Genomic DNA, 26,697 nt, shown 5'->3' with positions numbered 1-26,697 from the left:
ACGCTGCACCAAACAGCAACGAATTTTCCATAATTATATTGATAACATGAAAAACTAAAAATCTAAAGAAAAACCTACAGGAAGTTGTAAAAACAACAATATTTCTTACTCAGACCTTAGAAGAGAGAGAGGCTTTGCAAGGCCTTTGTACTTTTCACCCTCAGATTTGGTCTCTAGAATCCCAGTTCATTTTTGGACAAAGCTTAACAACAGCTACAGCATTTATGGTAGGAAGGGTTACTGAGAATATGACCAACAGTAAGTACCGTGAACAGATCTGAAAATTACCTGATGTTACAATAATAAAAAAAAATCTCTTTCTCTTATACCCTAGGCCTTTTTGACTCTGAAGGAGTCATTTCACACTGACTTCCCTCTCCTCTCCAAAAAACCCAAACCAAACATGGATGGGGCTTTGAGCAGCCTGGCCTAGTGGAAGGTGTCCCTGCCCATGGCAGGGGGTTGGAACTACATGATCTCTAAGGTCCCTTTCCAACCCAAACCATTCTATGATACTATGATCTGACAAAAGACTTAAGCATCTTGCTTCAGCCCAGCCTTGATTCTTCTTTCCTGTCTCCCAGCTTTGTTAGGACCTGTTTGCAGTTACTCTTCAGTGCTCTTCACAAGATGATGGAGCAAACTGCAATGCAGTGGACCTTCGTTAAAGTAAAATTTGGAGTCAAGTAGTTTGTGGTCAGGGAGCTGGAGCAAAATCTCAACTCACAGCTGGGCAGTGGGGAAACATCAGCTGAAGGCCAATGAAATGGACTGCCTAAAGAACAATGCAGCGACAGGGAAATGAGCCGCTGAAGCCAGCTACAGTCTTTCCCCTGATCTTGGCACATGTAAAGTATGGGAAGAAAGCTATGAGCCAGGCCACCTGGAGAGAAACTTGAGTGAACTTTATAACAATAAGCTTTCCCATCTACAAAGCACAGTTCTGTGTGTTTACACAGGCCTTTGAAATGGCAAAGAGAGACACATCCCAAGACCACAGGATTTTAGGTAACACTTGTAGGGAGCATGCTAACACTTAATATTAAGCAGTAGCTAGAAGATGATTTCCAATTTCAGTAAAACATATTTCCCAAAATATAAAAAGGTCATCAAAAAGTTATCTATATTCATACTATCTATTTTGCATTGACATTGGTATTAGCTTCACTTGATTCCAGTTCTTTCTAGCTTGTTGTCTGCTTAATAGCATTAATATGTAAACAGTTGTGTGTTTTCCAGGTAGGTCAGAAGGTACTGCCTGAAAGACTCTGGGTTTCAATCTGAATGGCAGAAGCCTTATGGAAGATGCATGGGTTCTCCTATTTTTCCTCTGGAGTAACTGATTACATGAGCTGGAAGAAAATGCAGAGGTATGATAGTTATAATAGGTATTATAGAGGTATTATAGAAAATCCAGCATGATTTCTTATTTGCACATGCCAATAGATTTATTTTCTGAACGGACCACAGAAGAACCTTTATGTATTTTCCCCACTGCTGGAAAATTTGTAGGCATTTTTCTTTCTTCTAAAGGTCAAATACGGCTTACATAGCATCTAGCTGTCAAGATAGACTATACGGTTTGCAAAGTCTGAAGGAAAAGTATTTGCATCACTGTTCACAGTTTTTTCAGGTATATACATTAGAAGCACATATATACTTCAGCATCTGCAGATGGAAATACATGCTTTTCTTCAACGAATTATTATACTTATAAAACTGCATGAATAACAATGCACACACTTTTACAAAGGAATGTATGAACTTTGTATTTGCCATACAGTCAACTTCTCTGGGACATGTTTTCTGAACTAACAAACAGAATGGCTCTGCCAGGCTGTCTCTTTGAAATTAGTGCATACTTCTGCAAGTATTACATCTGGACTATCCAAAGACACGGTGCTGAAAGTAGGAAATCAGTAACATTTTTCAGTGCGGCACTGTGGTCATCTGGCACAGCTTGAGACTGGTTTAACATTAGTTACACAAGAATAATTTGAGGGCAAGCAGCCTGCTTAATCTCTGCATCATTGCCAGCACCAGTCAATAATTACATGCCCACAGGAATGCAAGCCCACCAGAAGTGGGTGTTCTCTCCCTGGCTCTAAAGCTGTGAGGTCTGGAGTCCCTCTGGGACAGACCCTACAGAGACCCCAGGAGCAGCTGAAGGCTAACAGCGGCAGGAGGATTGTAAAGCCCACCCCACGGGACTGATGCAAAGACCCCTCCTTGACTGACTTACACACCATCTTCCCCACTACAGGGCAGGGTAGCCATGTCACTTCTTAACATATCTGTTACTTAAAAGTGTTCTTGGTATCCAAGCCCATTTAGCTCCCACACTGACAATTTGGTCTCAAACCTTGACAAGATTATAGTAAATACATATTAAAAGTTGAAAGGAAATCAGAATTAGACCTATATATAGCTGTTATGGACACACCAGAAAAGAATGGGTGCATGTGAAAGCACTTGATCATCACTTCGATGGTTACTAGTCTGTACATTGCCAAATTATTCTGTGTTGGTGGACTTCATGAATAGAGGTCCACTACTAAGCATCCTCAGTATAAATTTTACTTCAATCCTGAATTGTTTTGTTTGTTTTGGTTTGGTTTTTTTCCCAGGAAAAAACCCAACTTGTACATGAATAAATTCTACTTTTGTCCACGTTCTTTCTGGATTCTTAGCTATCTCTATATGAAAACCTTTCAGACCCAGGGGTATGCATTTCAAAATTAGATCTGCAGAGAGAATGCAGTTACTTTCATATCACAGTATAGCCACAGGTGGCACCCTCTATGTTCACATCTGTAGAGCCAACACTGTCCACTGACAACCGGCACTGCACTGAAAGCATAACTCAAAGATCTGTGAAGTTTAACCAATGAAAAAAAAAATGTATGTACTGAAAACAGCACTAAGTCTGGTTTTAATTAGTGTAACTGACACATAAACATTTACAGGTCCACGCACCAGTATTATGATTAGTTTTTAAACACTATAAATAACTGCACAGAGTAAACTGCAAATATTTAACTAAGTTTTGCTTTTAAATCAACTCCAGTTAACCAGCATAACTCATGTTTGTAGACAGGGTTGCAATCATTTGGGCACTTTTCAAAGTGAAGAATTACAGAGATCTGATCTTTAAACTTGTTTCTTTACACATCTCAGAAATAATGACTACCCTTTATTAAGGTACTAGCAGGCTTACCTCACCTAAACACTAGGCCAACTGTAAAAAGAAAAATTATATGCTTCTGGCTTAAGGCAAAACAAAGAAGAAACCAAACTCACAGAAATCACACAGCAGAAGCTTGTAGCATACTAAATGCAGCCAAACTCTCACTCTAAAACAAACAACTTGGCTGGATGCTAATGCTACTGTTAACAACTGAGAACGGCTGTTGAAGGACTGAAAAAAACCTAAATACCCATTTTAGATAGAGCCCTAATTTCTTTTACTTCCTTTGAAGAAAAATAACAGTTTGTTTATGGGAGCTCCTATCACATTCTCATAAACAAGCTGGTTTGATTTTTTCATTCTGGTTAGAGAGTTTATTTCCTGGATTTTGGTGACACTAAAGTGGCTCTATCTGTCAGTCCTGCTACATTTTAATGACTCAATGGTATGCAATACTTCCTCTACAGCAAGTGCTCCTTAAGTGATTTCATGAATTTAAGAACTCAATCTTAAGTCACATTTGAGAATTCTGATAATTCAATAATTTTCAAAAGCTGTGGGTTTAATGATATTTTCCTACAGATTTAGACATTTAGCTTTAAGCAGGCAGCACAGAGTACATTCACAAAACCAAATACAGAAATGGTATCCATATCAACATGATTTAATTTTCATTAATTTGCATATAAAGTGTATACAATAAAAAATTGATAAAATTATAAGAATCAAAATATGTTCTGTAAGTTCTAAATAAAGAGTAGAGACTAGAATACAAAGAACATACCTGGAGTTGCATATCAGCTGCAGCACACACCTTTTTGGACTCACATAGTCTTGACACCATGTTTTTTGGTAGTGGCTTGAATAAAAAAAAAAAAAAAAGTCAGAATATATTTAAAATTATCCTGCTAATAAAAACATATTTGAAGTGCTTTACATTGAGGAAGAAAAACTCATTTGCTAAACAAAGCATGAAATGGACAATTAAGATATCGGCAGTAATTTACATAGCAACCAAGAAATTACTGTGTGTCTCACCGTTTGTTTTTCTGTAAATTGATCCTATGTTTCCTTATATGCCTGTTAAAAATATTATGACTGTCTTTAGAGATAAAGAATAGAGGGGGCAGCTACAGTCCTTCCTGGTCATCCTGACTAATCTTCAAAAGCAGATATTATAATAGCTTCTCCTGTTGGTCTTTGAGCATAGTTCACTTAGATTTACATGGAGGCCCATATAACTTTTATTGAGCTGGTGGGGTTTTCCTAACTTCCACTGGGATAGCATCAGGTCTTCTGCCCTAACCCACATTAAAATGTTTTGTCATACTGAACAGTAAATATCTACCCTTTGAAATTTTTAACAAAGTTGACTTTATTCCACATCTATGGCAATAAAATTACTCATGCCACCACAGGCTGAAATTCAGAGACATTTTTCAAGTCACTAAGTAAAACCTTTTTGACGTTCTATCTAGACATCTACAGGTACTTCCAAAGATTTTTTTAATGACGGATTTTTAAGAATATCTGTATATAAATGCTTGACACTTCTTCCATTGCTTCCTGAAGCTTTTCAATAGATGTTTTTCCTAGTAAGCATATTCTTTTTTCTTTAGTAGCAGTTTTACTAACCAAGCATATTAAATATGGTTAACATAATTGGGTTCTTGCTAAAATATTAAGAAAGTTACTACATGTTGTACAATGTAATACAGATGTCTGGTATTACACTGAGCTCTAAAAGCATACCTGCACTTTTACAGTGTGTTGAAGTGTTTAAGAAATAACACATGAAAGTCTATAAATCCTGATGGCTGAGCTGTATGTTTAGATTCTGTGCAAATGATATGACTTCAAGACAAACAGTGTTAATGTTCACAGAACAAAAAACCAATTGCAGAGAAGTTACTCATAAGTGAGGAAAATGTTATCAATTAACACTGTGGAATCTGGAAGTTAAAGCAGATTAGAAAAACTCTCAAGTTGCACAGCTGTTTTATGCAGTAGCTCGCCAAGGCTTGTAACCTCTTCTCCAAGACAAATGTTAGCTGGGTCAAGAATGGGATAGAACAACACCCACTATTTTGCCTGTCATAAATGTGCACAGCTGTTCAATTTTGGCACAAATGCACCAATGAAGTCTGTCCTACAGTATATCCTTGTTAGGCCAGTATTTACCCTTCCTAAATATAAAAATTCTGTTTCAAATTACATGATGATTTTGGATGACCAGAGTAAGTGAGCAGTTATCCATCATAATAAAGATGTTAGTAGCTAACTACCTTAAGGCTGCATACTGGATTTAGCATTGTTCACAATACTACTTCATTATGCAGAATAGTTATGAACAGAAGAAGCAAAGTAGGAAAAAATCACTAACGGTAAAAAGTGTTTTGGTTGGACAATTTTCATCCTGGCTCTATGAACATCTCTAGTCTCATCTTCTTACAGAGAGTAAGGCATACCCTTCAGTGACTTTTCATCCTGGAACTAAAGCACATGTGGGTTTGCAATAACACAGTTTCAGTTGTCATGGGAGAAATCCTTGTGTAAGGAAATCTACAGAATTTTGAATAGATTTTGTTATTAAGCAGCAAACCTATCAGTAAGTTTTAGCAGCTTTTTGGAGGCTTTCATTTCCTAGTGAGGTAGTGCAGTATGGAATTAAACAAAACTGATTTCTTCTAGGGGCACCTATATTTTGGATACAGCAAAATGTGAGAAAACTGGATGGGAATTCTTAAATTATTATTTGCCAGTGTTAAAAAAGCTGAACATACAAAAGCTTGGCAACAGCAAATATGTATATTTCACACAGTTATAATTTAAGAGTGTTGAAGCCAAGAGCACTCCTACCAGTAAGGTCAAACCACCTCTTTCAACATAATGGATTTTCATTTTTGGTTTTCGGCTATATCAAATGATGGTATAAGAGGATGTTCAGAGCACAGACTTTCAGCTGCTACACCAAATAAATAAAACAAAAGGCACTAGACTTTTCTAAATGGCATTTTAGTAAACCACAGTCCCACAGATCCTCAACTGAATTGGGAAATCCAAGTTTGCAGTTCACTGGGACACAGAGCAGCAAGGTTCGGCAATGTGGACAGGCTTTGTGTGCTCCCTAGGAGAGTTGGTCATGTCCAGCCCTGCTCAAGAAACAACTGAAGCAGGCCTAATTCTCAGTTCAGAGCTAAGCACTTCTTTCAGACTCTCCACTCAAGACAGTCTTGCTTTCTTTTTGCACTTCTTTGCAGTGCAGGCTGCACTGCAAATAGCTGATCTCAAGCCAGCGAACGATCAAAAGGCAGTCTCTGCATTCACCCGTTTCTTCCCTATGTTCTTCTACAAACATCTATCCTATTCTGAATCATACTCCTGAGAGGAGATGCAGAATGATCATTAATAATGTACTAAATATCTTTGCACAGTAGATGGCTTAACACCACCTTCTAGAGACCAAGTAAAATGTAGGTAATACCAATAGCCTCCAAGAAAATATTTGTAGCTTTTTTGCAGCCATACGAATATCAAACAATGTAGATCTACTCTGCTCTAAAGAGCAAGCTCTACTGTTTGAGCAGATTAAAATCAACAGGAAATTACAAATCATTCTTACGACAATACCTATTGACAAAAAGGCACAGGAGAAAGACGTAAATATTTCTTCGTTTAAATCTATCAGTACTAGTGATCTCACTCAAACATTGTGTTGTTATCATAGTTCACAAGCCAAGCAGAATTTGTCACCAGAAAAACATTGACAAAATTAGATTAAATTGAAAGAATGATAAAAAAGACATCACTTATTTCTCCCAAAGCACCCGTAGGATTTTAAAAGTTAAGATTTCAGGGAACTAAAATTAGATTCCAGGAGAGTTTTCAAAGATCACCACTCCTCACCAAAGTTTGTTTCTGTGAATATGAGGCATACAGATATGCTGAGGTCTTGAATGTACTGAGGAAGATGTACTGTTTCAGGAAATAGAAACTATTTCTCCTTGCTCCATTAGAATCTCATATAACCCCTTAATAAGCAGCTGAGTAAAGGAAAAAAGTGCATCAGCATGATTATTTTACTCATCCTGAAAGATGAGCTCTCCGATAAAACCAGAATCAAACTGTCATCCTCCTCCAAGTAAGACTTCACAGGGCTTTGGCTAAAACTATGTTAATTGAATAACCATACCATTTTTAAATTTTAAACCCTACATGCTTTACTTTGGGTTCCACTTTTCCATCCTTTTATATTAAATAACTTTAAGATCTTGGCATGAATTTTCAGCATGTTTGCCATGGTGGCTAAAAGCACAGAATTCCCCATGTCCCAAAGCACACTTAACTCCTTACTGCTGTGTAAGTAACCACAACACATTACAACTGTTTACTATCTGTGGGCTTATTCTTTCAATCATGCTAATACAATACTGCCTTTGTAATTCCATCTCTGTGAAAAATGAAGTCAGTTCAAATTTGAACAGCTGAAATACTGGCCTTTGTCAAGAGAGCCTCCAAAGACACACAAGCTTAAAATGATTTAGCTCAACAGACCTACCACATATCTGTGCACTTAACAAACAAAATCAAACAAACACAGTGATGCAGAATGGCACACATGCACCAGATTGTCTGCTTAAGCACTGTTACAACCTCATTTTGGTATAGCTCATCTTCATGAGCTTACCTGAGTGGTTCAACTTTAGTAACTAATTAACACAGTCCTCTCTATTCCTTCCCCTCCCTCCCTCCCTCCTCCAAGGATTTTCTGGTTTGAGTTACCTTTAAGAAGAAAGGAAAACTAGGCTTGCTACTTTCTTGGAACAAGTATTTTTGTGCTGGCCAGCTTTTTGAACTAAATTCACAAGACTTGTTCCTTTTGCCAGAAGAGCTTGCAAGCTTTTTCACTCCTCAGCACTCAACAGCACAACCATCCAAAATGCACAGAAGGCAGAGACAAGCTGTCTATAAACTTCAAGATATTTTGCACCAGCTCCTCATGATCCACATCTATATGCATAATGCATTCTCAGCTTTGAAACCTTGCCCACCAAATCTTTTGTTTGCAATGCTACTAAAAACCAATTTCCAACAGTCCCTATGTTTTAATAATCAAAACAACACCTCTTTCTCCTCCTCTTCCCATAACCATACGCACTGATCCTAAGTGAGGATCCTGAGGGTCCTTCTATAATTGGCTTTTATGGCAAGAGCAATCATAAACTGAGACTATGCTATCAAGTTTTTCTGATGTAATTATGTAAGTGTTAAAAAATGACACAATCTAAAATTTACATGCAAAAACTATAGCATAGGTGCAGCAATGCCGAAAGAAGGATGCTGCTTCAAATTATCTGCTCTGCCTCCTCAACAAGCTAGGTCAGTAAAAAAATCTCCTTCTGTCAACATCCAGCAGAGCTATGGTTGTGTAGTTGTTGCAGGAAAGATCCTTCTCACACAGAAGAGCTCAGCCTCTTTACTCATAAGAAGAAACTTTATGGAAGTTCTCATATAGAAAAATATTGGGATGAAATGGTTTTACGAATTTCACATTTTAACTGTTTCACCCACCTTTCTTACTTCTCCTTGAAAAGGGAGTAAAGTGGACTCAATTTTCTTTCAAATAATTAAAAAACTAGAGAAGAATATGTTGATTTAAATTTCTATTTGCACACCAGGGAAAAAGCACAGAAAAGTTAAGCCCCAAAAGGATTTTTATGAAGTTGTAAATGTAAGAGACTGGAGATTTTCTATTCAAAGTACTTTGTAACATATACACAACAGATAAAAGTAATTGCTCTAACAATCACTAAATTTCAAGAACAAAAAAGATTACTTCAATCTATTTGTATTTAAATGACAGACACAGAAATCTGATATCAGATACTTACAACTAGCTTAGACAAACCAATATAAGCAAAGCAGATTTATACATGTTGAATAATGGCTTAAAAATACATTCTAAATTTTTAAAAAAGCAATTAGAAGGAAGCCCTCTAAAGCCCTCAAAAGCCACACGGCCATTTCAGGCTCTTTTTCTCATCTTCCAGCATAATCCGCTCCTCAAGAACCCTTCAAGACTGAATTTCTACATTAAATCTATTTCAATTACTCTCTGAAAGGGCAAAATTTCACCACCAATAAATGGAAGTTGTTTATGGAAATGCCAAATGGGACACAAACCCTGGTTCTTAGCTTTTGCAACTAAACATGGTTAAGTCATTTTGAAAACACAGTGCCATATGTTCCACAAATCTCTTTCAGATGTTTTAATCAAACTCATTCTCTGAACTCCTGGGCAATCAGATTAACTCCACAACGTTTAAACACTACATGAACTTTACAGAGAACACTAGAAAGCAGTATTTCAGTACGTGGACTCAAACACATAAATGAGGAACACTCCTAAACCCTGTACCTTTAACTCAAAGGTTTCGAGGAGACTTTCTTAGTGCAGCCAATTCTGCAGAAATTACTGTCATGTGAAAAAACAAAAAACCAACAAAAAACCAATAAAGCTGAGTTACAGAGCAAATTTCTCAGACAATATCTACTAAAATAGAAGTGAGGTACTTTTTTAAGTGTCCAATGGAAGCAAATGTAAGTCCACTTCCATAATACTGAAATATACTGAGTGCTTACTATTGGATAAAAAGCTTCAATGAAGTGTAACACTACACAACTTAAGAGGCTTTCTTGATTTTGCATTGATGGGTAGTCTACTCTTCAGCCATCACATTTAAGTACACTGAAACTTGCTTCAGTGAAAAGCACTATAAAAAAATCTTTGGTTATTGTTTACTGGTTTGTTTTTTTTAAATGGCTGTACAAATATGAATTATGTATTGCTGCCATTGTGGCCATGTGCCAAGCGACCACTGAAAGTCACCTTGTTCCAAAGAGCACTGTTTTCTAAATTTCCCACAGAAAGTAGATCCTTGCAGTAGAATGGCATAGAATAGCTTTATGTGAAAAAGGGATCAGAATTTTAATGCAGAGATTAATGACTGCCAGAATATAACTAATCTTAATCTCATCCTAAATAGAACAGTACACTTTTCATCAGAAACTACTTCAATCACTACCCTACACTGTGCTAAAAATTGGAGGTATTAAACACTGCAGAGGATTTCAACTTATTGCCATGATTTCATACCCAAGCTTTATTTAAAGACAGACTTTATACAGTTAATGATGAATCACTATTTTTGTCAAAACTTACCTGTAATTAAATTAAAACATTCTGCATAACTTGATTCACAACACAGCAGTTGTTCACCTGCTATACTAAGTTTGTGTAGTATAGAAACTACACAACATTTGTAGGAAAAAAAGGTTAAAAATTTTAAATATGTAATTGGAACCCTGGATATAAGGATCTTCTATTCTTTTAGAGATTAGATTTATCTCTCCTGCAGTAAGAATATCAACATTTTTTCTGAATAATTGAAGTTATAGTATTAAAATAATTTCTATTTATTGTTTATTTCTACTTTAAACATTATGAAGAAATAACACATGAAAATGTGATTCTTTTCCTGAATACATTTATTTCTATTTTCAATATTTTACATATTAATTTTCCTTACCTGTCCCGTTTTATAATGCCTTGCAAATTGGTTAACCACTCTATAGTCATTTGCAAAATACTCCATTAAAATCGAGGGAACTTCAGCAAAATCAGTAGCACATCTGGTTCCTAGAGGTAGAATAATTGTACACATTAGCATTCGCTATTTTCGGTAACACAAATAGTTAACTCTTTCTAAAAGTTTTTGCAACTTTCAGTTTGGACTTTTGGTGAACTTTAATATTCTTTCATTTATTAAGTCAATATTTTATTTCCATAGCATTATGGTACATATTGCCAGAAAAGCTTCATTATAATCCTACACATTTTACTATAAATCACAAAGTAAAACAAAATATTTGAACAGCTGGGTGAGGCACCTTATAAAGCTCTGGATCACACCCTTTTTAAACTAAACCAGACTGCAGCCAAACTGGCCCTACATGAAACGCCAAATATATTTAAGTGTCCTAAACCTAAATCAAACTACAATGTAAATAAAACTCTGCCTTAATCCCATTCACAGTTACAATTTTTAGCTTCCATCTGTTTGCTGAGCTTACTTATGCTTTATACTAACCTCACTTTATAATACTAAGTCATTCATCCAAGGAACACTTGCAGATTGAAGACATGTTCTAAGTGCGTGCAATAAGGTAGTATCTTAGCAGTTAGTAGTTTCAAAAAGCACTTTCCCAAAACCCCTGGAAGTTATTAAGAAGTATAGCACATCACCAAATTAAAGCTGCATTTCCGATTTCTGTATAAAAGTTAGGGATGTATAAAGTTCTTGCTTTAACAACAGACCCACTGTCCATGAATCAGCTCTGCCCCTGTCTGCTAGAGACAATGTCAGCATTCAAAACTAGTCTTAAATGTAAGTACATTTTTTGCTTCTACTATCCTTTCTTGAAGACTATTTTTTTCCAATCCCTCCTTTGAGCTTTACAAATCTTTCTCTAATTTCTAATCTGAATTCATAATCTGTTTATACTCTGTTTTCAGACCAATACTGCTCTTTAGTATAAATAGCATTTCCTACAGTTTTGTACCTCCTGCTGTTTGAAAATAATTTTTTAAAAGCTTAAGACAAATCCCTGCAGCACTACACGGATGTCCCCTCAGCCATTTATGCTTTCTCAGTGCTCCTCAATAAAGTGACAGAATTCTTTTAACAACCATTAAAGAGACTCCTGAAAAATTACACTATCTGAAAGTCAGAAAGGTAAAAGTTTAGACAGTTATCTGGGATAAGTTAGTCCTCCTGAAAAATAAAAATAGGTATCCTCTTCTACATGATGAACTAAAACAGAACACAAGCTAGGTTTTAAAAATCTTATACACACACATATGCATTAAGCAATCATTAAATGCACATAGTGAAATGAGATTAACTTAAAAAGCAGCACATCTTAAGTAAAAAATGTACAGTATTATCCAAGTTTTGGCCCCATTAGCAGCAAAATGGGTACTTGAATATTTGGGAATGTTAATCAGAGAAGGGAGGCAGGAGAGAGTAGAAAAGACTTGAAATACTCAGTGCACCTCAACTAGAATATAAAATTTTTTGTTCTTATGAGAGCAGATGGCCCCTAACAGACATCCCTGGGGCAAGCCATCTGATTGTCACACATTCCAAACCCTGGGAAAAAAAAAAAAAATAAAGGGTTCTTTGCAGAAACAATCCGACTGATCTCCAATGCTGCTTTTGCAAGGCTAGATCTGGAGTGAAATCCCCTGGGACTCACGACTGCCTGGAGCTAAAGCAACACTGAAACCATACCCAGGGGCTCATGGGAAGTCTGAGCCTCAAAATTAGCCATTTCCTGCCCCTTCAAGACTTTGACATGCAGATGTAGAAGATTCACCACAAGACTCAATCATTTCTGGTTCATCCTCTTTTTTTCTTGTTTTGTCTGGGCTTTTTTTCTCTCTCTCTCTCCCTCCTCAATTTTTTTCTTTTTTTTCCTCCTTTTTTTTTTTTTTTTGTAATCTACTCTCTTCTTCTAGAAATTAAACATTTAACTAAAACAAAACCAAAAAATCACTATTCTAACTCTCTTACCAGTAACATGTTGGTACCTAGTTCTTCCCAGCATAGAATGCATAGCATGTCCCATTTCATGGAAGAGATTCTCCATCATGCCAGGACTTAGTAACGTTGGTGCACTCCTTGTTGAACGAGGCAGGCTAAGCATAAGAACAACTACAGGCAACTGGTACTCTCCATTTTCCTTTAACCTGCCTCCACGGACTGTAAAGTGACAATCCTTTTCAAGATGAAAGCAAACACACAGGCAGCCAATGGCATCACATCAATGATATTAAAGCAGTAATTAAATTATTAAATTAAACTATTAGATTAAACCTAAACACATTCAGTTACACAAGTAAAATTCAATGATCATTAACAATGTTGTTTGATAGCAGCATGCTGTTTCTCCATCTTTATTATGTGCTTCATATTCATTTGAAAACTACCTTATTCCATAATGAAAAGACTGTGTTGTGTTGCTTTTAGAAAATAAAATTTAAGGTTTTTTTTGTTGTTGTTGTTTAAAATTACCAAAACCTCTCTTTTTTTCTACAAAATATGACTAGCTCGAAGAAATTTATGATGTTTCAGATCCACAATTTTTAGATTTTTCTCTCCTCATTTTTCAGCATTAACTTCTTTACAAAATACACTGCACAGCACTCCTAGTATATTGTGAAATATTAGTAAAACAGAGTAATATATTAAACTAATGAAGATTTAAGGTTTGTCCATTTATCACCTCAAGGTGGTAATTTACAAATGTCTATACAGAGTGAAATGTCTGTTATACTGCATTGTATAGTTAATATACTGGCACTAGACAGCACAAGCAAGTGAGCCACAAGAGTTGGAACCATCCACAGTTTTATGTCAAATTTTGAATAAAAATTAGTTGTCATTATGAGCTTTCACCTTTAGAGAATATTAAAATTTCAGGTTGTTTCTACTTGTAAATAGTAGGCCAGAAAATACATGTTTAGAATCTACAATTTCTCTAAACAGATTTCTATGACATTTCATAGTGCCTCCATTCTGTAGAACAAAGACTCTGAGTTCAGCCTATCAGGTGAAGGTTTTTTTAAAATGGAAGGTTACTCACAAAAAAATTTTACCTAAAACCACATTTGAAGTTACAGACTTTCCTTGTTTAAATCTGATTTATTTTAAAACAAGGTAACTTTTACTAAACTTACATTACAAATGGCCCTAACACTACAGTCATTAATCAAATAACACCACTCTGGACTCAGATCGTAAATGTTACCTGATGTGGTTTATCAGGTCGCTGAAAGAAGTCACAATAGATGTATCCTAGCAAACCTTCGGTTTCATGAACAACAGCCTGAAGAAATAAAGCATCATTTCCACAGTGAACACACTGATATGATGTGTAAATTGAAAACATAGTATTCTAATCCAAAGATATATAATGAATAAATGACAAATAAAACTGAGAATACTTAATGTGAAACCTGTTGGTAATTACAGTTGGGAAAAAAAAAATATATATATACAAGATTCACAACTTGTCCCTCAAATTACACTCATTTCTGCATTTCACTCAGAACTAATTAGTCACAGATTAGTCTTAAAAGTAACACTGTCTGTAGCCCCTAAATGGCTTCAGGGAAGTTAACATCATCAGAAGCTGATTTACCACGGAAATGAAAATAGAATGAGTAAGGAGTAATTATAAATTGACGCACAGGATATAAAGAAGAGCAGCTCTTGCTGGAGGTGGAAGAGCACTGAAGAAGATCTGCATATGAATACAAGGAAGGAAGACAACAGAGGAACCTGGGAACATGATGAGTAAATTACTGCTCAAGTTTTCACTTCCACCCTCCCTTAAAAAGAGGCCAAATAAATAAGACATAAAAACAGTTCTCAAAGTACAAATGACATACAGAACAAAAAATGAGGCAGACACATGACTGCTAGAATAGGTACCTACAGCATTCTGGTTGTCTACAGTCATATACAAATTAAAAAAAAACTAGCAGAGCTGATTCAGGACAGCTTGAAAGGTAAAACAATCACCTCCAAACAGAGAAACTGCTTCTGATGCAGTAACCCTTCACACAGACACATATTATAAAGGCCATAAAATAGCAAGCATACAAAAGGCACTTGAGACAGAATATAAAGCCCTTGAGGTCTAACTTCAACTGAAATTAGATAACTACTCTGTGCTTTTGATAGGTACCCAATTAACTTAAAACTAAAATCTGATTCAAAGCTTAGAGGAACACACCATCTTGTCCGAACTTCCCTTTGTTGGTTCAGATGCTGGGAACTGGAATACTTACCAACTTTCGAACATCTTCAGACCAAACCTCTCCTCTCTGTGTCTGTTCAGCATAAAGGGAGATTCCTAGGAGCTGACTGAACAAAGAGTTCAAACCTTCCATGCATGCCCCAAGTGAGAAAAATGGACAGTACAAGCCAGGATCAATGTTGTACCTAAGGAAATACAAGAATCCCAAATCAGTCAGTCAGTTGAGCTAAATAAACTCAAGTATTCACCTCCAAGTTGCAGGATGTGACAAAATAAACCACATAAGCCTTAAGACCCTTATTGAGCATGTTTGGCTTTATTTTTCAAATCATGAAACTAAGTCACAGACTAGTGCTTCACAGTACCTCAATTTTTCTTATATTCAAATTTGGATACCAAATTCAGCAGACGTTGACTATGATTTTCAGAGATGTCGTGAGCAAGTGGCACAAAAAGAACATGGCAACACCATGGGTGGTCAGGCTATGGCTTTTGATCCACAAGAAGCCACTGGCACTCAAGTGCCATTCCCATGCCAAGGTTGTGCCGCATGACTAACCAGAAAATGGAGCTTCCTTTGGCTGTGGTGTAAGCCAAATCCTCAGCTAGGGCAGGAAACCAACCAGCAATCACTGCTGACGCTGCAGTCTTGTCTGTCGCTGGAGCAACAGAAACACCAAGGAGACACAATCACATCCCACATGTGAATCACACCTCAAGCTCTGGGGACTCTCTGAAACATGTAGAAAGTACCTTAGATCTTTGAGCCACGTGAAGATTTTAGCATGTGACATGGATTTCAAACATGATTTCCTGAGCCTGACATCAAACAACTAAGTATGTTCAAGACACTGCAGCACAGAAGACATACATGGCAAGGAAGACACCATGCATCTACATGCACACACATAAACTGAGAATGAACAAAAAGCAATTATAAAAGTGATGTGTGCAGCCTATACTTAGGCTCAAACTTCCTGAGACTCCAAACCTAAAAAGGGCATCAAGCAAATTTACACCTTCAACAAGCTGGTCAGGGCCACACAACTCCTTGGAGACAACAGCAAAATCAGAATTGGAATCTGCTTGTAGTTGTGCATGCACCCCAAATGGCAAAAATGATCTTGCTCCCCATTTCAGATACAAAGTCCAAGTGTTAAGTTCTTTATACCATTTTCTGGGGTCTCAGAGTAAAGACTGTTCAACTCTAAAGAACCACAGTCCCTTCCCTTCTATCTTCTTTCATGCTCTTGTGCTTTTGCTTCTTTATGAAACAGCAATAGTCACTGAAATTTAAACATTCATCAGGTAGACTACATTAGCTGAACACCAAAGATGTGAACTATGCTATTTTAAAGCCTACGATCAAAAGGCTCAGCAAGAGACCCACTGTGAAAGAGCAAGCTAGTCCCTATCCACTTACCTACCCTTCCTTCCCACTCCCGCACACAAAAGACCTAAAAACAAAGTCCACTCGGTATACTGCATTTGCCAATACGCTGCTTACAACTGCAGCTACAATTCACTATCCAGCTCCACTGCACTGCAATGCACAGCAGGGTGGCATTACTTGTTCTTGAGTGTGTCACTGTATTTTGTTCTATTTTTCTAGTATATTTTCTATTACCTTTATCACATATTCCAGGAACTTTTTGCAACTACTGTAGCAACATCTGTTAAAAATACAGGTATGCTAAGTTACAGGAATTTGCTTATTTTCACACTACAAATGCAAGAAGCTAAAGACAATGTATTCCATTTTTAATTCTACTAGAATGCAGCAATATACCAGATATTGCCTCTACCGTACTGACACAACTACTTCAAAATGTGTAGCAACATTTAAATTCACTGCATGCTGCAATACACACATTTTCCTTCTCACTCAAAAAGAGTCTTCACATCTAAAGAACAAAAATAGGCACGATAAGTCACTTTAGATCAAGTTAAATAAAAAGACTGGGGGAAAGAGAAGAAGAGAAGACATGGAAGGAAGAAGCAGCAAGAGAAGAGTTAGTTTCCATATAATAAGTCACAGAAATTTGGAGTATGATAGACACTGCTTTACACCTGGAACCCTTCCAGAAGTACAGAATTACAGTGTATATGTTGAATATCCTGAGATTTTTTTAAGCAAGTAACTCCCAGGAACTTCACCTCCTTCAACAGTGGCACTTTTTGAAAAGCTGCAGTAGGTAAATTTCAGATCTCTCCAGACTTTTCTAGTACCAACCTGTGATCACCTTCTGCTGGGATTGTTACCATGAAAACTTAAACCCACCACTAAGTGCTTCAGCCCTGATTCTGCTCTGAAGCTTTCCCTGTATGCAGAATACAAGACCTGTTACAATGACCCTTTTATTAAAAAGGAAAAATAACACCTTTTAGTCATAGCAACCTCTGTAAGAGTTTAGGACTGTTTTTTGACACATCACTTTAAAATTTTACACCATCATCCTACATACTGCTATAAATACTAAGCTGAGTTTCCCATTTCCAATTCAAACAATTGCTTCTTTAACTAAGGACTGACTGTAAATGTTCACTATAAAAGTACTGTCTCAATAGAAATTTAATATAATGTGAAGCAGGATTTCTCCACATATACCCCTCCAAGCTGGGAAACATGATTATCCTTATTTTTAAAATTACAATATTTATTTCAAAACAAATTAAAGATGAAATAGTAGGTAATGATGCTCTTTTCTATAGCTAAAAAATTACATGGAAAAAAAAGTTACACATCACTTTTAGTCTTAATTGAGCCTTGAGTTGAGTAATAACCTAGAGCTAGATCTCTTTAGCGCCATTTCAGGTGAGTGGCATTTATTAGTTCTGTCTCTGCCCCAATCCTGCTCGTCTCACACTGGTTTCTGCAGAGCCACTCAAATTTACCATACCTTGGTATGTTTTATTAATACAGGTGCATCATGAAGCCCACCTGTAACACTATCTCAGAACCAGTGGAGTAATACAGACATGCTCAAGTGGTTTCATATGGGAGTTGCGTGAGGGCTCTTTGCAGGGTTTTTTGCAGAGCTCATTTCAATCAGCCCTGCCAATGCTGACCATGTGCAAAGCTCATCTAGTACCTTCACATCTTCCTCCCCCCAGACATTCAATATCATCCAGGGTTTCCCTGCCATTTGCTACCTGTCAATTGGGAGAAAAGAGCTGCCTGTATGAGATCTTTCGAGAAAGAATCTATATGATACAATACTATAAACACACACTTTAGTAAATGAAAATTTAACTCCATCGACAGCTCACAGTCATAGCAACCCATCAGATTTTCACAATTGGAGGAAATGAAAACATGCAACTCCTACCAGCGAGGAAAAGAGAATATGAAAATTGTAAGAAAGTCAAGACCAGCACCCTTGAAAACACTTCATGGAATTAAGTCACATTTACACAGGAAGCAAGAAAAATAAAAAGTGTAGTTTCAAGGGAGACCAGACAGCTCAAAATTTTCTGCAGAATTTTTTTCTGATAGACCTTTTTTCAGCTATTCCTGGAAACCATTTCCAAGCACATGAAAGACAAGAAAGTCATCAGGAATAGTCAGCATGGATTCACAAAGGGCAAATCATGCTTACCCAGCTTGATAAAACCTCTGTGATGGCCTGGTAGACAAGGGCAGAGCAGTGCACACCGTCTACCTGTACTTTAGTATGGCCTTTGACACTGTCTCCCATAAGATCCTCACAGAGAAGCTGTTGATGTATGGGCTGGATGAGCAGACAGGGAGGTGGATTGAAGCCTGGCTAAGTGGCCAGGCCTGGAAAGAGGTGCCACAAAGTATATTTGGGGGCCAGTGACTAGCAGTGTACTCCAGGGGTCCAGTCCTGGGTGCAAAGAGCATGGAGCAGGCTCTTGTCAGTGGTTCCCAGTGATAGGACCGGAGGCAATGGGCACAAACTGAAACACAAGAGGTTCCCTCTGAATATCAGGAAACAGTTTTTTGCTGTGATGGTGACTGAGCACTGGCACAGGTAGCCCAGAAAGGCTGTAGAGTCTCCATCCTTGGAGATCCTCAAAGTGTCATCTGGACATGGTCCTGGGCACCCAGATCTAGGTGGCCGTGCTTGAGCAGGGGGCTTGGACTTAGATGATTTGAAGGGGTCCTTCCAGCCTCAACTATCCTGTGATTTGTGAGGATGTCATACAGAGCCAAGGACTAAGACCACACAGCTACAGCATGAAACAGGTTCCAGTTTTATCAGAGAAGGACAACATTTCATGCTAACTGCAAAGGATTACCACACTCAGTTGAAATACTGGATTAACATGTTTGCTCGAGGGTGGAGAGGAAGAACTCTGAAACCACTTTATGATTCATTTCCTTTCTGTCAAAAACACAGATACATACAAGCAAGAGAAAGTTGTGATATTTCTTCATGGATAGAAGAGCTGACATTAATACATTACAGAGAAAAGATAAGTGCCTATTTCTTCCTCATTTTCAGCACTCTGTGAACATGTGCATTGTCTCCATGAACCTACCCCATGATGAAGAGGATGGGGATAAGGATTTCTGATAGGTATTTTGTAATACACTGCCCAAAGTAGGGGGGGGGGGGGGGGGGGGAATAAAAATCAGTCTGTAATAGTTTTGTCTCTTGGAAAAACATGATACTTATCCACCCACACATGAAAATAGCAGTAACAGACCATACTGGCTTAAGCCAGACTCCCCAGGGGAAGTAGTCCCCCAGCAGGGCTGAAGATGTCACAATCTTGACATTGTGAGTACAATGAGGTCCTGGTTAAACAACCATTTTAATAACTACACAAAGTTAATGTCAGTCATTTCTGGTAGAACATTGTCAGGATCAAGCCTCTCCCACTTTTAATGAACAATGTGTGTTAATACTCCTCTTGCCAGCAGAAAAATCACAAAAAAAGTTTTGAGGCAAAGCTTTTCTTTATACAGAACACACACACACACAAAAAGTTTCTAGTTCTGATCACTTATTTCTCTATTTTTGCCTTGCCTACTACACTTCAAAATGAGTACTGCATACAAAAAAAAAACCCTACTGCTCCAGGAAGTGAATAGTACATCTTCAAAAATCTTTCTCTAATACCAGTCTATACCCACTAAGCAATAATCATTCCAGGCACCAAACCACAGATTTAATTCACAAGTTTTGGATTTGGTCCTACCTCATACATGAGCTCTCTTTTCACAAATCAAGACCAACGATCACTGAAGAAAGCCTAACCCAAAAATTGCACTGATTCCAGGAAAACTTTCTCTTTGGGCTTATTTAGGAACAGAAATCAGCCAAAACCTCAGCTATCTAAAGTTGATGTCCTCTAACCAAAAACTCAGCTCCTGAAATTGTTATTAATAGATGATCCTGCCTTTCAGTGGCAAAAGCAAGCATATACAACTCACCCTTTTCTGCACCCCCACCTTCAAAAATTAATGCTACTCACTGCAGAACGAAAGGTGTAACACTAGATAAGATTAGAGGACAATGGGGGAAAAGGGAAGAAACTAGTTTAAAAGACTTGTATCTTTCCCCAAAAAGAAAAACCAAAAAACCAATACTCAATGAGCAGAACAGGAAATCCTGCAATCTCTACTAGATCTGTAAAACTGAAGTCTGGCTGGAGGGTGTGGGTGGAAAGTATTTGGAAGAGTTTACAGACAAACTACATGCTCCCTTATTGAAGGTTCTTGATTCCAGGCACTCAAACGGTAGCAGCTATTAGCAACTTCATTGTTTCCAGATGGCGGGAAAAAAAAAGCATCTGTTTGCTAGCAAATGATACCCAAACTCAGTTATTCACAGCTTCATCACCTTAGTGAAACTGCAAGAACACATTTCCCAGGCACAGTATTTCAGTGTTCAAATTCATGCTAATCTAAACCACCATGGCTCAACTTCTTGGCAGCAATGGGGACTGCAATTGTGACAGCAAGCCAAACTTCTCTTCCCTCAGCTCTTTGAATGAAATTTCTAATGCTGTTCAAGGGTCTCTGGTTGTATCTTCAAAACATTCTTTGACCTGGGCCAGATTATCTAAAAGACCACATAAAACTCCAAGATGAAGACTTCTATCAATACACTCCTTTAGCACTTTAAGCTGCCCTGTAACAAAGACAGAGCGTGCCTGTGTAGGATGTGGAGCCAGCCTTTTTGAGGGCTGATCCAAGACTGTAAAATTAATTCCTCCTGAAGCTAAAGGGAAAACTCCATCTTCTATCCAGGTGTATGGTGTTTCTTTGATCAGTTTTTTTTTCCAAATGTGAAACCAAGTGTATTTGAAAACGTACACAAAAGCCTCCCAACAAAACCCTACCAAAACAAGGCATTCCACTGCATATTACTTCACTATCGATAGAATGAAACGCAAAAACTTATTTAATGAAATAACAGATAGTGACTGATACTATAAAAAAAGAAGCAGTTTCCAAAGTACTACAGTTTAGTCTGCCCCTGAACTGCTCACTGGTCAGAGCAAGGCAATCTTCATAATCTGCATGTTCATAGCTGTTGATGACTCCAATGTGCATGTAATTATTTTTATTATAGTATGTGTTAAAGGTAGCAGCCATTCTAAGACTCACTTCATGTATGATTTTCAAGCTGTTACCAACTCTTGGCTTGGATAGTTCTCTAGCTTTGTTCCTTGTATTTAAAACAAATAGTAAAAATTTCAAATAAAACTGCAAGAAGCAGCTGCTTTAGTATGAGCACACTCTTTCAGGTCACTCTTTGGCAAGCTGCCTCTACATTTATTCAGCCAAGTTACAATTTTTATCTCCAACAGGAAACGTATGCAAGTATTTTTGGGAAAAGAAATCAGAAAGGAAGTTATTACAAGCCATACTGAACTACACTAACAGGAATTCTGCTACCAGTAAAATTTCTGCTAAGGGTTACTGCTACTGGCAGGAAAGGTTAATGTTCTGGAGACAGACAGCTAATCTGCGCTGGAAACCAATTGGAGCTCCATTGGATGATAACAACTGCAGAGAGGTGCCTGAAGACAGGTTTTCTTGTATGCTGTAATTTGCAGCTTGTTTGCTGCACCAGCTGAACAGACAGGCAGAATTCAGTGGGCAGGATGATGCACATGGCATAACTAATGTCACTAACAGAACACAGTACCGCTGTCTCCAAAGCTGACAAATACATGGAAACATGGTTACAGCATTTCTAAGGAAGAAAAAGGATTCAGATCAGCTAAGCATGCCAGGGCAAGAATCAGAACATCCTGTGTGGATACCCTTTCACTTAAAATATGAGTTCTGGGCCCCAGCAAGGTTATTCAGAGTGCTTCAGATAGGCACCTAGGATGCCTGTCACCAGAAAGGCAGACATAAATATATTCTACTGTCAGGCTTAGTAAGATACCAATTAAAGCTAACTAGCAGAAGTCATGAACTTTGCTACGAGCTCTGGCTCCTCTCTGGAACTTAGGCTTCCCTGACTGGACTGCATGTTGTCTACCTGATTTCCAAGAGGATGAACAGCACAGCCTTTCCTATGGGAAGATGTCTTTGATAATGCAGGCAAAGGAAGTGAAAGAATGGTGATCTGATGAATCACAACAACTTTGCAGAGAACTGCAAACTCCAGTCAAAAAGATTTCTTACCATAGAACCTTTCTTCTAGGGTATGTGAGGTCAGGAAAACTGGTATGAATTGATTTTTGATACTTGCAGTTCTACAAAACTACCCCTTGAACTTAAGCATGTAAATTTTCTTAAGCTGTTAGATGAAATCGGAAGGATCTGAATGTACTTCTGGAAGAGCAGGAAAAGGAAATACCAAAATTTCTATCCGTTACAGACACACACACCAGAAAACACAATTATTACTAGATAAGATGACTTCCTGAAGTCAAGAAAGCATTTTTACAGACTACATATTAAAAAATAAAATAAAAACCCCTTTTAGTTTAGATATAGGAATTTTCATTTTACATTTATGTACAGAAAAAAGAATAAAGGACAACGGTACACGAATCTCACTCTGAACAAATCAGAAACAGCATCAAATACACACATGAACTATCTACAGTGGAAAAGAACATTTTTATCTGTGCCAAACTTTCAATTAGCTATTTTGACTTAAAAAAAAGAAGTCCCTTTTATTGTAATAATAAGCCTTAAGTTATTGTGTTTCTGTAGAATTGCATAATCCATATGCTTAAACGTCCAAAAGTGTGAAAGACTGAGAAGCACAAGAACAAACAAAAGAAGTTTGTTCTGCTTTCATTTTGCCTACAATGTATTCCAATATCTTAATTCACACTGAACATCTGATTTCAAACACCAAAGTATCTGTATTTATAACAAAGCCCAGGAAAGAATGAAAATTTTTTTATGAGCTCAGAAATTTTACAAGGAGAAATCTCAGTACCATCCTAAAGAAAGAAGAAATATCAAAGAAAACAGTAGTTTCTTTGATGTAAATTCCTGCTTTATATTATAGGATGAACTATGTTAAAAAATCCAGACACCTTACTTTTACAGTATGCAGTCCAGCACTATCTTTAAAAGAAGTAATGTAGCCAAACCAATTTAAAAAACCAATTTTAAAAAGAAGCTAACTGACACAATGAGGTTTGGTTATTCTTCAAGAGCAGCAGGCTTCAAACAAAAAGGCTGTGTCCCTGTGAAGAACAAAGATGTAGTATGTGATTATAAATAATTATTTCTAAGCTTGTATGACTTCACTGGGTCTAAAGAAAATGCAGACTGTTTTGTGCAGCATGACTTTTATCTATTAAGAATGCTTTTTGTAAACTTGGACATTAGGGATATTTGAGTGAGGATCACTGTTCTTCAGAATATGAGCATTCAGACTCTTAACAATTGCAAATTAGGTGGTTGGCAAGAATTTTTATCAGTGGCTATTAGTCCCTCACATATCCTTGCTTCTTTTTTTATTTTTGAGAAAAATTGTCATCTTGTTGAAGTCCACAAAGATACAGAACACTAGGGTGAGTATTGCTTAATAAAACAGATTCTGTCAAAACTTTCAAAGAAACTTGAAAAAAGTCTTGTTAGTGGAAGATAAAAGTGAGATGAACCCCTCAGGTTAACTTAGAGAGATCAAGACAAGGAAAACCCCTTCCAATTTTCATTACATGCCAGACTATGAAATTTAATTCTTTACCTGAAGGGAGACTCTTAACCGTGATTTATAGAGGACTCTGGATTTCTTAAATATTATAATAATAATAATGATAATAATAGAAAGCCTTTGTACTCTCATCAACCACAAACTAGCACTTGTATTTCACATTCCTCTTTTCCTTCTGTTAATTGTACTTCATAGAATATTTTGGAGGAGGTCAGGGGGTAATTTGGAATATTGGTTGGTATTGACACTATATGCAACTTTTAGATTTTAATTGTTTTCAAATCAACAATGACTTCTTTGTCCTTTCACTATGTTTTTAATTAAAAAAAAAAAAAAAAAAAAAAAAAAGAGTAATTCCTGAAACGTCACTTATGCTGGACAGCCAGCCTTTCAGTAACTTTCAGATTTTCCTCCAAAATGTTTAGTCCACTAGCTTAGTGACTGGTAAATTAAATGGACTTTTTGCACTTTAAGTTAAATCAACATTAGTTGATTTAATAGAAGCATGCCTTCCCTTGCTTATAAACAGGTATTATAGAAAGTTTTCCTTCTTTATGAGCATTTGGGTTGAAAGATTTCCCAGTTCTTTTTAAAGTTTGCATTATTCTTCCACTTCAAATTTCAATTTGACCAGAGTGACAGTTTTCTCACATATTCCACAAAGGGTTTGGGCTATTTTTCCATGTGGTGCTCCCAACAGAGAACACTCTTCCATAAAACTAAAAACAATTCAACAAAAAGCAGCCACAAACAAGTTTGTTTACAAGTAACTTGCAAACCTCAACATTAGTTGCAGCTTTTAGCAACTTGAGAAACATCCAGTCATGTTTAGGTATCTTGGTATTGAACCTACCCCTCTGAAAGAACAAAAGGGCTGCCCACTCTCCCCTGAAGCTGGCTGCCTATGTACAGTCCCAGCAAGAACACAGATGAGTTATTCCTAATTCCTGCTCAGCTGGTCACCCCAAGATCCAAAATGCTTGCAGTTGCTGCGGTGGCTTCTCTTTCATACACAGCTGGAAAACAGCTTATTTTGGCATTGATTTGTTCACTCCCAAGGCCAGTCTTACTTATTTCTGCAGTCTCAAAGACGACGACCAGCACAGAGTGCAATACGCTGCAAGCACATCCCAGTTGCAAGCTGAATAAAATCAATGACATTTTGGCAAAAATCCCAAAGTGACTTATAGCCAGCAAAGTCAGCCCAGCCTGATAAGAACCAAAGGTTAGGGAAACAAGCGTCAACACCAGATATGCTCAGCTCACCACCGACAGCTCTCAAGAATAGTTCTGTGTCTCTGTCAGAAGGGGCTTAAACACAATCCCACCTTCAAGGCAAATAGTTGACCTCAAAAGGCCTCTTCCAGCATTTTGTTTTGTTTGTTGGCTTGTGTTTTTTTAAGGAAGAAGTCAGCAAGGCTACTACATCTTTGCAAGATCAGGGCCTTGAGAATTATTTATAACTGCAGCTGCACTCACTGAGAAGTAATGGGATTTAATTAATACTATGGTACTTGCCCACACTAAAACTCAGCAGTATTATTTTTTTAATATACATGTTAGACATCTTCTTACTTGTTAAAGGCTGAAGCATGTTCTAGCATTCACTGGTTTATTATCCTTAGCCTGCCAAAATTCTTGAGGTTCTCTTAATTACTCTATCTTCTTTTAAGATACAACCATGAATTTCAGACTTTTGCCTTCAGTTTCCCTTAGATGTACTTTTATACTGACAACTACTTTCTCTGCCACTTCAACTGTAGCTACAATAACATTAAACTGTCTTAAGTGTGGGTTTGAAGCCAGAGAGGCTACTTAACATAATTTAGGGGGGAAAAGAAGTAAACTATCCCGTTACCATCAATGAGAAACTTACACTTTTGAAATAGGATCAAATTTCCACGGAAACGACTTGGTGAAAGCTGACAGAAACAAAATTATTGTGGCTAAGTTTACAGAAAGAAAATCGGACGCGGTGAATTAAGTCTGGAGCTCCTCCTGCTGTTCGATTTACGAAACAGCAGAAATGATCAGTAATGACTATAGAGGCAGAGTGTAAAAAAAAAGGCAACCTGGTATGACAGCAAATGTCATTAAAATTCAATAGTCCAAACGCATGTGAATATCCTACATTCTTCAGAAGTAAGTATCCAGCTCTTAAAACTAATTTTGAGGAATCTAATGAAGGATTTGTTTCCTTAATCCTCTTCTAATACAGAATAAACATAAATATAAAATACATAAATACATATAAAATATACAACATAGTGATATAAAATAGACACATTAAAAACACACCATGAGTTTCAGTGTCATTTGAGACAAACTGATGTAGCTGGTCAAAATGTGGAGAACTAAAGAGGAAATAAAAGATCACATTAGGATCGCGTTGTCTAAGGTTTGTTCCCAGCATTTCTGTTTGCAAATAGCGTCATATAGACCAAAATAGGAAACAAACTTTTTTCAAAAGACACATACACTGTCCCATCTAATATTTCTTGCACCCTTTAGTGA

The 26,697-nt window shown here is 37.1% G+C and overlaps 1 protein-coding gene across 1 annotated transcript in view; it reads right to left on the bottom strand.

The window, feature by feature from the left end:
• MIPEP (mitochondrial intermediate peptidase) overlaps positions 1-26,697 on the bottom strand; it is a 68,849-nt gene that overhangs the window by 24,839 nt on the left and 17,313 nt on the right. The window contains exons 11-15 of the mRNA XM_030475967.1: positions 15,105-15,258; positions 14,060-14,137; positions 12,823-13,027; positions 10,777-10,886; positions 3,972-4,046 (exon numbers count right to left, since the gene is read on the bottom strand). Of these exons, the coding sequence (XP_030331827.1) occupies positions 3,972-4,046; positions 10,777-10,886; positions 12,823-13,027; positions 14,060-14,137; positions 15,105-15,258 (622 nt within the window). The remainder of the gene's footprint in view (positions 1-3,971; positions 4,047-10,776; positions 10,887-12,822; positions 13,028-14,059; positions 14,138-15,104; positions 15,259-26,697) is intronic.

The sequence above is a fragment of the Strigops habroptila genome, chromosome 2 (assembly GCF_004027225.2).
Source record: "Strigops habroptila isolate Jane chromosome 2, bStrHab1.2.pri, whole genome shotgun sequence".
NCBI classification, from domain to species: domain Eukaryota; kingdom Metazoa; phylum Chordata; class Aves; order Psittaciformes; family Psittacidae; genus Strigops; species Strigops habroptila.
The sequence above is the reverse complement of the archived record's forward strand: the minus strand, read 5'-3'. Positions and strand labels throughout refer to the sequence as shown.